Raw genomic sequence first — 12,061 nt, forward strand, 5'->3', positions numbered from 1 at the left:
CAACACCTCTTTATGCCCTACCAATCACACTCTATTCACCCTCCAAGAGTTAGACACTATTCTGGATATTGTTCTTTGTCTTTTCGTTATTTTATCCTAAATACTGTACAATGAATGATTTCTTGCCTTTTTCTTATAGTTTAGTGACTATATTTGATTGTAATAAATTGTTTAGTTTTGTCAGTTCTTGAACATTATTTAAATTGAATCATATGGTAAGTATTCTTCCATGAGTTGCTTCCTTCTCTAAAAATTATGTTTTTGAGACTTATCCATAGTCAAAGAAGAATCTTTAGTTCTTTCATTGTGACTGCTCTATGGTATTTCATTGTATGACTCTGTTCATTCTGCTGATGCATTTATTTGCAACTACAAATGACGCTGTGAATGCCTGAACATACCTCATAGTGTCTTGCTACTCAAAATGTAATCTGAGGATCAGCAGCACTGACATCACCTGGAAGTTTATTAGAAGTGAAGAATGTCAGGCTTTATTCCAGCCCTATGGGATAATAATCTGCACTTTAAGAAGATTCTGTAGGAATTTATATGTGCATTGTAGTTTGGGAAGTAGTACTGATTTAATGCGTATAAATGAAAGTTTCTCTAAGGTAGAGACCTAAAAGTACAATAGCCTAAAAGTAGGATGTGCATTTGTTCAACTTTCCTGGGGGATGCCCAAGTCACTTTTGAAAGATTGTCCAATTTTATATCCACACTGGTAGTGCGTGAAAGTTCCCATTTTGCTGTATCCTCACCAACACTTAAAATTGTCAGACTTTTTAATTTTTCCAGTCTACTAGGTATGAAATTATGTCATTGTATTTTTATTTACATTTTACTGATTACTGGTGCATTGAGTATATTTTATCTGTTCAGCAGGAATTTTTCTTCTCTTTTCTGTTCAATAAGTATTTTGATCGACTTTTGAGTTATTTTTATTTTCATAATAATTTACAGGATTTCATTATATATCTTAATTACTACTCCATTATCACATATATATGTGTGTGTATATATATATATATATATATATACTGAAAGTATTCTGTCCCAGTTTATGCAGATTTTTACTTTCCATGCCTCCTATTGATAAGAAAGGTCTTTAGTATTGTGGATAAATTGATTAATACTTTCCTTTGTGGGTTTATGCCTTTTAAAATCTATTTAAGAAATCTTTTCCTACTTACAAGATCATAAGGATAGGCTCCTATATTGTTTTCTAAAAGTTCTATATGTTTTTTTCCTTCTAAAATTAGGTCTTTAATCCACCTGGAATCGGTTTTTGTACAAACTTAGAATAGGAATTCACTTTATTTTTTCTACATGAATAATTAATTTTCTCATACTCATTTAATGAATAATCTGTTTATCCAGAATATCTTCTCTTTCATGTATCAATTTTCCGTATATGCATGAGTGTTTTTCTGGGCTGGCTATTCTGTTCAGCTGACATATTTGTCCATACTTGAACAAAACTACATTATCCTTATTACTATAACTGTATTTTTTAAATCTTGACAAGTGGTAGTAGAAATACCCACCCCACTCCAACTCTTCCCAACTTGATTTCTACATTCAGTGCAATCCCAATCAAAATCCCAACAAGTTACTTTATAAATATGAACAAACACATCCTAGAGTGTATATGGAGAAGCAAAAGACTCCGAATAGCCAACACAATATTGAAGGAGAAAAACACTGATGACACCCACTTCTGGCGAGGACATGAACCAGTAACAACTGTCTTTCATTACGGGTGGGAATGCAAAATGACACAACCATGTGGGCTTCAGATGAGCGGTCTTATGCATCTTCTGTTACATTTATTTTAAAGTATTTTATGTTTCTGATGCAATTGTAATTGGTGTTGCAGACTCTAGAATTAACAGGAATTTTACCTCCAAATATTCCCTTCCCGGTTTATGGCTTACTCCTTACCATCATTTTGGTACTTTCTAGTTGTTTATCCTTCAAATTGCACATTTTTCAGTCAATATTTATTCGGATTTATCCACAGACCTATCATTTCTTTGCTCAACGGTGCTTATATTCTCAGACATGTTTTCTCATATTACTTGCTCTTCCTGAAGTGTATCGTTTCAGGGTTCCTTTAGGGAAGATTTCTGAGTGATTAAATTTCTCAGTATTCATGCCTCTGAAAATATCTTTATTTTATCCTCACTCTGGAAAAATCATTTCTCTGGGAATATGATTTTAGGTTGCTTGCTATTTTCTCTCAATGCTTTAAAATTATTTTTTCTTGTGTCTGGCTCCAACTTCAGTTGATAAGTCGGCTGACTTTCAAATGGTTTTTCCTTTTTAGGTAATCTATATTTTCTCTGCGGTTGTTTTAAGATCTTGCCTTATCTTTGGTGTTTTACTATTGTATATTTCTTTTGAGATGTATTACAGTTCCTGAATCTGAATATTGGTGTCTTTCATCAATTCTCGAAAATTCACATTGTCTTTTTTCTTTTTTGAGACAGAGTCTCGCTCTGTCGCCCAGGCTGGAGAAAGGTGGCATGATCTCAGCTCACTGCAACTTCTGCCTCATGAGTTCAAGTGATTCTCCTGCCTCAGCCTCCCTAGTAGCTGGAATTACAGGCGCCCGCCACCATACCTGGCTAATTTTCGTATTTTTAGTAGAGATGGGGTTTCATCATGTTGGCCAGGCTGTTCTCGAACTCCTGACCTTTGGTGATCCACCCACCTCAGCCTCCCAAAGTGCTGGGATTACAGGCATGAGTGACTGTGCCTGGCCTATCTTTTTAAATATTTGTTCTCCTTTATTCTTTTTTTTTCTCTCTAAATTTTCCTAAGAGAAATGTGTGTCACCTTTTAGTTCTGTCTTTCCTGACTCTTAAAATCTTGTCGTATTTTTCTATCTTTCTGTCTTATTGTGATTCATTCTTAGTTATTTTTTAAATGTTTCATTCAGTTCACTAATTATCTCGTTATCCGTGTCTAAATTTTTTGTTTTTGTTTTTGAAATAGGATCTTGTCCTGTCACCCAGGCTGGAGTGCAGTGGTGCAATCATAGCTCATGCAACCTCAAATTCTTGGGCTCAGGCACTCCTCCCACCTCAAACTCCTGAATACCTGGGACTGCAGGCACACACCACTGTGCTCCACTTTTTTTTTTTTTTTTTTTCTGTACAGACAGGGTTTCGTTTTGTTGCCCAAGCTAGTCCCAAGCTCTTGGCCTCAAGCAATCCTCCTGCCTTGGCCTCTGAAAGCACTGGGAGCCACCATGCCACGCCAGTGTCTAAATTTTGTAATCCCTAAAATCCTTTTACCTAGAGGTAATTACTGTACTCTTGTGCCACTTCTGCATCATTACATCCAAAATTGGCTCATACATTTGTGGGTCCTGGTGTAAAATGAAAGTTGGGGTCTCTTGCTCAAAAAGCACGGGGAAAATACTGTTAAAGGTATCAAATTTAAAGCTTTTTCTCCTCCTATAGTCACTCTCATTACCTTTCATGGTGTTTTTTATTTGCAATTTAACGTCATGCTCCCTTAGACAAGGAATACTCATGGACCAGGTGCAGACCCTCCTAGTCACCTGGTGGGTGATTCAGCTTGTGGAGTACTGGTGGGCCAAGTACAGACCCTTGTAGTCACCTGGTGGGTGGTTCAGCATGTAGACTACTTGTGGGTCAGGTGCAGACCCTCCTAGTCACCTGGTGGGTGATTCAGGATGTGGCGTACTCGTGGGCCAGGTGCACAGTCTCGTAGTGCACAGCCCACCAACCGCCAGATTTCCCTTCTCAATAGACCTGCACGTCATGCTCAGCCAGTGGAGGGATCTGAAGTAGTCAAGCCATGTATCTTCCCTTCATGGGCCTCCCACCTCAACCCATGGCAGATGGGCAACCCCCAAGGGTATTGCAGCCTCTACACTGGGCCATGCTAGATACCTGGATTAGGGGGAGGCAAGAGGTTTACTCCTGCCAAGATGAGTAAGCCACGCCATCATCACCATCATCATGCCATGGTGCTGCCAGCCAGGTATGGGACAGCCGCTGCCGTGCCTTACTCCAAGACACTGCAGCGTGCATTTGCCCTACCCCGACAATCCCCCAACACCTGAGCCTAGGCCCTCACCCAGGTCAAAGACAGAAGCAGCTTGTGGGACGGGTTAAGGAGGGGAAGGCTGGTCAGGACCCAAGGTGCCAGAGCATGGAGGGGAATCGGGGTAAATAATCCATCCCAGGGAGACAGAGAGGCAGCAGAAGGCGGGACTGTATGAATGCCAAAACCCCACGTCCCCGGCGCATGCTTCATTGTCTCATCACACTTCGCTTACAAAACATAATGTCAAAGATAAATTTGTTAAGAATTTCAAGATAAATACTGTAGAGTACAGGACCCTTCTAAGCACTGCCTCTTTCCCCAGGCTCTCGACACCTATTGACTCTGCCCCTAAACCAGAGTTCTGATGCTAGAAAGAATTCATGAACAAGTATCATGTTAGCATCCAAACTCTCTTGCTTTCTTCTTTCTGTCTCTCTAGGATTAGAATAGAGAATAAAAAGGGAAAAAGATCCATGAAGTTGTGCTGAAACTAGTCTTCCCGAGTTCACTGTAACATTTTTCTATTTCATCACTGTATCCCCCTACTATCTATCTATCTACGGAAACTGCTGTGGCAAAGTCACTGAAGGTAATTGCCAAATTCAATGGGATTGTTTTGATCCTCTTACTGTAATAATTTCTATACCACATTTAATTCTGAGAATCACTTTCTTTTTGAAACTCTCTCATTCCTTCACTCTCTAATACCACTATGTTCTATTTCCATAATGGGTTTTTTTTTTCCCGTCTTTTTCTTTGGCTTTTTGTCATCTGTCCTTACCTTAGATGTCAATTCATTCCAGGGTTTTCTCTTCAGTCTTATTCTAAACTCTACACTTCAGCCTGTGCTCTAACTCAAGAAAGCCAAGAAAACTGATAAAGACCCAGCAGAATGCTGCTAATATTGTCTTCCATGGAAATTGAGGCTGTCACTTTAATGTCAGCTGATACTGATTCCTTCTCCACGAGGTTACTGTATTAATACCAAAGCCTTTCTTTTATTATCTACAAGTATTTCCTTTTGCCTTCAAATTTTCCTTCCAGAGACGCCGGTAACTCACTCGGTGACTCAGTTCTTCTTTCCTGTGCCTGTGACAAGTAAGCATAACACAAGGCAGAAGGTATCAGCCCTGGAGCTGGGGTCTTTTTCATCAACCTTGGACTGTGTGGAACTCTGGGCACAGTTGACCTATTAAGATTTGCCGTAGCTGTTTTCAGCAGCTTTCTAACGTATCGGATTGAACACATGAGATAGAATATTCATTGTACAGTCTCAGAAACTCACTGCATGCTCATTTACTGATTCCCAAAGCATTTTCATTGTGTTTTGTGCATAATAATGTACTAGACACTGCAGTAATCAGCAAACGGAAGGACATAGTCACGAGGCACTGACTTTCAGAGATGATATATGCTAAAAATATGCAGGTAACTTTACAGTGAAAAAAAACTTTCTAGAAAACATACAACTAAACATACAAGTGAATATTAGTCCCTTTTTGTTTTATTTTATAATTAAAAATAGAGACAGGGTCTCACTATACGTCCCAAGCTGGTCTCAAACTCCCGGGCTCAAGCAGTCCTCCCGCTCCGGGCTCCCAAAGTGCTGGGATTACAGGTGTGAGCCACCAGGCCTGGCCTGTTACTCCTTTCAGGGCTGGTGAGGGAAGGACTTGTCATGCTAAAAGACAATTTTCTGTTTGACATAAATTGTAACATATAAAGACTGTAGGGTTTTTTATGTAGAATGACAGCATCAACGTTTTGAAGAAGATTAACCGTGAAGTTTTGATTCTGTGAACTCGCAGTGTTAAGGAAGCATGCAGATTTAAGCCACTCAGCTTCTGTGATGACAAATGAGAATCAATAACGATATTGATAAATAAATAGACATACGTGATTTTTTGTTTTTTACATTTAGCCTTTAATTTTATGTACTATAATGAAATATAAAGAGAATATGCAAAGGTTTAGAAACATGTATCTTGAATGTAGAATATTCAAACTAACGTTTAATGGGCTGTTTACTAAAATATGTTTCCTCTTTTTCCACGCAGACATTTCTTTAACAACTTAACCCAGGTAAAATATTTTTTAAATTTTGTATAGCCTTCATGTATCACTACTACATTGTTTCTCTCTTATCTTCCATATTTACCAGATGAGGAATTTTTCAAACTAATTTTGCAATGATATTTGCTTAGAGTAGTGGTACTCAAGGTGTGTCTCTTTCTATAAGACCCATTCAGGAGGTCCATGAGGTTCACCCTTTTCTAACCACCTGTCTGCATAAGGATGAATTTTCCCCCCTTTTACTTCTACCAAGATAATTTTTACCAACAACTTGCCTGAAGGAGCAGAGATGATTATCCAGCTGTCTTTTATTAATACAAATATTAAAGATGGTTTTTAAAATATTAAGCATCCATTCTTACTAATATTTTTCCTTTGAAAAATAGTTATTTTTCATAAAAATGTTAATTAACATATAATAGATGTACCATAGTTTTGAAAATAAATAAATTATCTTTAAATGTTCTCAAATTTAATTTGTTATATGGTAAATACTGGTGGATCTAAACCACATAAAACAAAAGCCTTGTAGGATTCATAATAATTTTTAAAAGTATGAAGGGGGTCCTAGGATCAAAAAGTTTCAAAATTCTGGAATAGAGGATGATTAGAAGTATGATGGAAAGATATATTCAAAATGTTGAAAACTGAAATAAGGTTAAATAGTATTTGGAAATTACACCTCTATAGAGATATTATAAGTCTCTAAAAGCAGCAACTTACTGGAAGAAAAGAAGTAGTAAAACAAGATAAACTGTGTTTATCTTTGAGTGAGCTCAGTGCCCATAACTGCTCCTACTCCAAATCCCACTGATATTACTGAATTATTTTTTGAGGTTACAACTATAACAACGCTCAAAAGCAAGAAATAATATTATCGGTAATTAAGGAATTTTAAGATACATAGAAAATATAGGAGAACTGACAGAAGTAGAATATATATTACAGACTCAAATAATGCAGAATAACCTCCTTCTCACTCAAAACGCATAGAAATGCCTATAGAAAATATATGTGTGTATACTGCTAGCACACACACTCACAGACCTTTACATTAATACAGGTGCAGGTGTGCATATGGAATTTAAAAGCAAGAAAAGGAATTTCCTGGTGATCAGAAATAATTAAGGAACTCAAAGTCAGAGTTTCAAGATTGAATTAGAACAGAATGTGAGCTTTCTAGAAAACATACAACTAAACATACAAATGAATATTATTCCTTTATGTTTTATTTTATAATTAAAAGCAGTGGAAAAGGGGTGATGTTTTAATGATTTTATGGGACTGGGAATGAAAGTTTCGGCCTATGGGAGTCAAGGGAGCTGAAACTAACCTCCCTATATGAAGTTAGGGTTTAGAAAATGTCTTGGCTGGGAGCGGTGGCTCACACCTGTAATCCCAGGACTTTGGGAGGCCGAGGCAGGCAGATCTCAAGGTCAGGAGATCGAGACCACCCTGGCCAACACGGTGAAACCCAGTCTGTACTAAAAATACAAAAATTATCTCGGCGTGGTGGCACGTGCCTGTAGTCCCAGCTACTCAGGAGGCTGAGGCAGGAGAATCACTTGAACCAGGGAGTCAGAGGTTGCAGTGAGCCGAGATCGCGCCACTGCACTCCCACCTGGCGGCGGAGCAAGATTCCATCTTAATAATAATAATAATAATAACAAAATATTTAAAATTTATAAATGTCTGTAAAATGGAGACTGGTAAAGCTCTACTGACTGTCTTAGGATAATTGCAAAGAAATGATACACCTCTTTTGGGGGCTGTAAACAGATAAGGGATTACCCAGATTTCAGGTGCACGTCCTAATTTAACAGCCCAAGAGATTCAAGAACCTACAGCCAAGAAATAAATACAAATATAACTTTGCAAGCAGTCAAACACATAGAGCCCAGGCGGAAGTGATTGCAAAACCCATTTCCATGACCTTGCTGGGTTTTGATTTATATTCAGGCGTGTGAAATCAGTAACAAAAACAAACAAAAAAAAAGGATCAGTAACAAAATTACCTAGAAAATCCCCATGTTGGGGAATTTAAACATTTCTGTATCCATGGGTCAAAAAAGAAACCAATCGTTTAAACTAAATAATTAAGACCTCCAGGAAAATAGTAAAGGACACAAAACACCTTCACTCCTGCTTTAAAAAGAAATCACATGATAAAATTTTAAAATCCTTCAGACTCAAAGCGCTGTGAGTAAAATGAAATCTAAAGGTGTTACATTCCAGAAGAATGAGTCCTTGCTAGGTGAAGAAAAGCCAGAGAATGCTTTCATACTTAGGACCACTTGCTAAGGTTGGAGGTAGGACAGAAGAGCAAACTGACCAATGATGGATGGATAGACTTGGCTGGGATGAGGTGAAACCAGTTGAACTTTTGACTAATGTGTAAGCTGGTGTATCTGATTTGAATCTGAAAGAGTACCAAAGCAAAGAGAATTCTCTCCATTTGTCAATGTCTCACATGGGAATTTTACTTAATAATATGCGTGACACCTATATGACAAAACTGTAGAACTCTCCTGAAGGAAAGGCACACTATTTCCTTAATAAATGTGCTCTACAACATAAAGATATGAATTTTCCTGAATTTATCAATGCAATGCCATCTTAATGAAAAAAATATACTTTTTCAGAACTAGACAAGATGTTTCTAGAATTCCTATGGATTAAAGAAAAACAAACAGTGTTCAGAAAAACACTGAATAAGAACAGGGATAGGGTTCTGGTCATGGCAGGCGTTCAAATACATGGTGAAGCCTTCATGTTTAACGTGTGAGATACTAACTCTTGAAAAGGCAGTCAAGATGAATAGAAAAGCATAAGAATCCAGAAATAACCAAAATACAGTTAGATCTTTACTAAGCAATGACAGTAGCATCTCAAATCCCTGGGGAGAAGATGGACTAGTCAATAAATGATATTGGGATAACTGGGTAGTCATACTTAATAAAAAGCAAAGATTGGAGTCATACCTTACATAGTACACCAAAATAAATTCGAAATAATTTTACATTGAATATGTAAATACAGTAAATCCAGTAACAAAGAAAACATGGAAGAATTCTCTTACAACCTGATAATTGGAGACCTTTCTAACTATATCACTAAAGGCAGAAGACAAACCAAAATATATGATCATTTTTACTCCATAAAGCTAGAAGATAAGTAAATGACAGATAACATGGCCAAAAATTATCATAAACTCCAAAGAAAATGGAATACAGGTGGAAAAATACAACTGATTAAAGTAAACAAATCAATGTCTTCTTAATATGTAAAAAAAAAATTCAAATAAACCGTTAAAAGAGAAAAAATCCAACAACAACAACAACAAAAAATGAGCAAATGAAATACAAGTGGAACTTGAACATACGGAAAGAAGCTCAAACTTTCTCAAAATACGAGATGTGCAGATTTAAACTATACTGCAGTACCAGGCTGGGTGTGGTGGCTTGTGCCTGCAATCCCAGCACTTCGGGAGGCCGAGGCAGGCAGATCACCTGAGGTCAGGAATTCGAAACCAGCCTGACCAACATGGCGAAACCCCATCTCTACTAAAAATACAAAAATTAGCCAAGCATGGTGGTGGGCACCTGTACTCCCAGCTACTTGGGAAGCTGAGGCTGGAAAATTGCTTGAACCTGGGAGATGGAGGTTGCAGTGAGCTGAGATTGCACCGTTGCACTCCAGCCTGGGCGACAGAGCAAAACTCCATCTCAAAAAAAATAAATAAATAAAATTTTTTAAACAATGATACCACAGTACCATTTTTCACCCATTAGACTGGCAATAATTGAACGTATGACAAAACCTGATGTTGGGAAAGAACATGAGGGAAGAAGAACTCTCATACATCACTACTGAGAGACCCTATTGGTACAACTGCTGTGGAGAGCAATTTATCAGTATCTATGAAAATTACAATGTATTTACCCCGTGACTCAACAATTATGCTTTTAGGCATGTGCCCTAACAATATGCTCAAAGTTGTACAAAGTTGCTCATTGTCGCCTTGATTGATTATAATGGCAAGGGAGAAACCAACGTTTATCAGTAGGTTACTGGTTAAATAAATTGTGGTTCCTCCATAACTTAGAATAATATCCAACTGAAAAATCAGTGAAATATGTAAAGATCTCTAAAATAACTTTAGATGATGAACAAAAGATTCAGAAAAAATATGTTTAGCATCCTAGCATTTTGTAAAGGGGATGAGAATAATATATCTGTTGGTTATACACAAACATTTTATAGGAATCTAAGCAAGAACTTACTAATAATACCTATGGAGTGCAGATGGATTGATGGGAATTGAGTGATGGAGTACAGGGTGAGAGAGTCAGCTTTTGCTGTATTTTTAATATAATTTTTAAGTATATGAATAAATACCCAAGAAAAAATAAGAAAACAGTTCTGTATCTATTGAACTGGCCTTGCATCAAGTCACAAATGTTAAGTTACAAATAACATGTATAGGGTGATTTCATTTTTATAAAAAGTATGTGAGTGGGGGTGAGGTTGCTGTGTCTATTTATGGCTATAAAGAAAGATAGGCTAGGTGTGGTGGCTCACGTCTGTAATCCCAGCACTTTGGGAGGCCGAGGCAGGCGAGTCACCTGAGGTCAGGAGTTCAAGACCAGCTTGGCCAACATGGTGAAACCCCGTCTCTACTAAAAATACAAAAATTAGCCAGGCATGGTGGTGGGTGCCTGTAATCCCAGCTACTCGGGAGGCTGAGGCAGGAGAATTGCTTGAACCCAGGAGGCAGAGGTTGCAGTGAGCTGAGATTGCACTACTGCACTCCAGCCTGGGCGACAGAGCAAGACTCTGTCTCAAAAAAAAGAAAAGAAACAGAAAAATAGGCCAGGCACGGTAGCTCATGCCTATAATCCCAGAAGTTTGGGAGGCCAAGGCAGGTAGATCACCTGAGGTCAGGAGTTTGAGACCAGCCTGGCCAACATGGTGAAACTCTGTCTCTACTAAAAATACAAAAAATTAGCCAGGCGTGGTAGCAGGCACCTGTAATCCCAGCTACTAGGAAGGCTGAGGCAGGAGAATCACCTGAACTGGGAGGCAGAGGTTGCAGTGAGCCGAGATACCGCCATTGCACTCCAGCCTGAGCAACAAGAGCAAAACTCCGTCTCAAAAAATACCCGTAAGCGTTCATATGACATTTCAACATTACATACTTAAGGGGTGTACAGGCATTGTATTAATTCTTCCTTCATATGTCCTTCAGTTGACATCCTTTACCTATGTAAAGCACTTTTGCTTTTTATTTTTAAAAGTGGGATAATCAAAATTTTTTAAATAAAAAATGTGTTTATGGTTATGTTTTGCCACAATTAAAAATGAAATCTGTATAAAATGTAAAGAATTGCAAACAAATTTTATTTTCTAGGTTGTCAGTGTGTGGGTATATGATCCAGAAAATGCTGATCCTGATGAGTTGCTGGGGAGTGCAGAAGAACCTTCAATAGTAAGTGGAAACATTAGTATCGTCATAGTAAGAACAGAATGCTGTCTTTCTTTTGTAGGGACTGTGAATAATTTATAATCAATAGACAGGATTTTAAGCTGCCCACACCTAACTAAATACATTTGCATGATACCTTTTAGTTTGGCCATTATAGTGGTTTTGAACTTATGCTCCATCTCTACAATAGTAAACCTTTATTTAGAACTCTAATTGAACATTCTTCATATTTTCTTTTTTTCTTTATTTTTTAATTTTACCCTAAGTTATGGGATACACGTACAGAATGTGTACGTTTGTTACATAGGTATACATGTGCCACAGTAGTTTGCTGCACCTATCAACCCGTCATCTAGGTTTTAAACCCCGTATGCATTAGGTCCTTGGCCAAATGCTCTCCCTCCCCTTTCCCCCCATCCCTCG

The 12,061-nt window shown here is 37.9% G+C and overlaps 1 protein-coding gene and 1 pseudogene across 7 annotated transcripts in view; both read left to right on the forward strand.

Annotated features, from left to right (window-relative positions):
- Nucleotides 1–12,061, forward strand: part of LOC126951160 (40S ribosomal protein S2-like) — a 375,530-nt pseudogene that overhangs the window by 107,926 nt on the left and 255,543 nt on the right. The gene's annotated exons all lie outside the window — the stretch shown is intronic.
- The window catches only part of CATSPERE (catsper channel auxiliary subunit epsilon), a 185,924-nt gene that overhangs the window by 31,871 nt on the left and 141,992 nt on the right, over nt 1–12,061 (forward strand). For 5 of the 6 annotated variants that reach the window (XM_050784989.1, XM_050784983.1, XM_050784982.1 and 2 more), the window contains 2 exons: nt 6,138–6,162; nt 11,564–11,641. Coding sequence is in view for 4 of the 6 variants with exons in the window: in XM_050784983.1 (XP_050640940.1) it covers nt 6,138–6,162; nt 11,564–11,641 (103 nt within the window). In the remaining 2 variants the exon portion in view is untranslated. Of the gene's footprint in view, nt 1–5,184; nt 5,509–6,137; nt 6,163–11,563; nt 11,642–12,061 lie in introns of those variants that run through there. The other variant, XM_050784986.1, reaches the window with a different exon arrangement.

This window comes from Macaca thibetana, chromosome 1 (genome assembly GCF_024542745.1).
Source record: "Macaca thibetana thibetana isolate TM-01 chromosome 1, ASM2454274v1, whole genome shotgun sequence".
NCBI classification, from domain to species: domain Eukaryota; kingdom Metazoa; phylum Chordata; class Mammalia; order Primates; family Cercopithecidae; genus Macaca; species Macaca thibetana.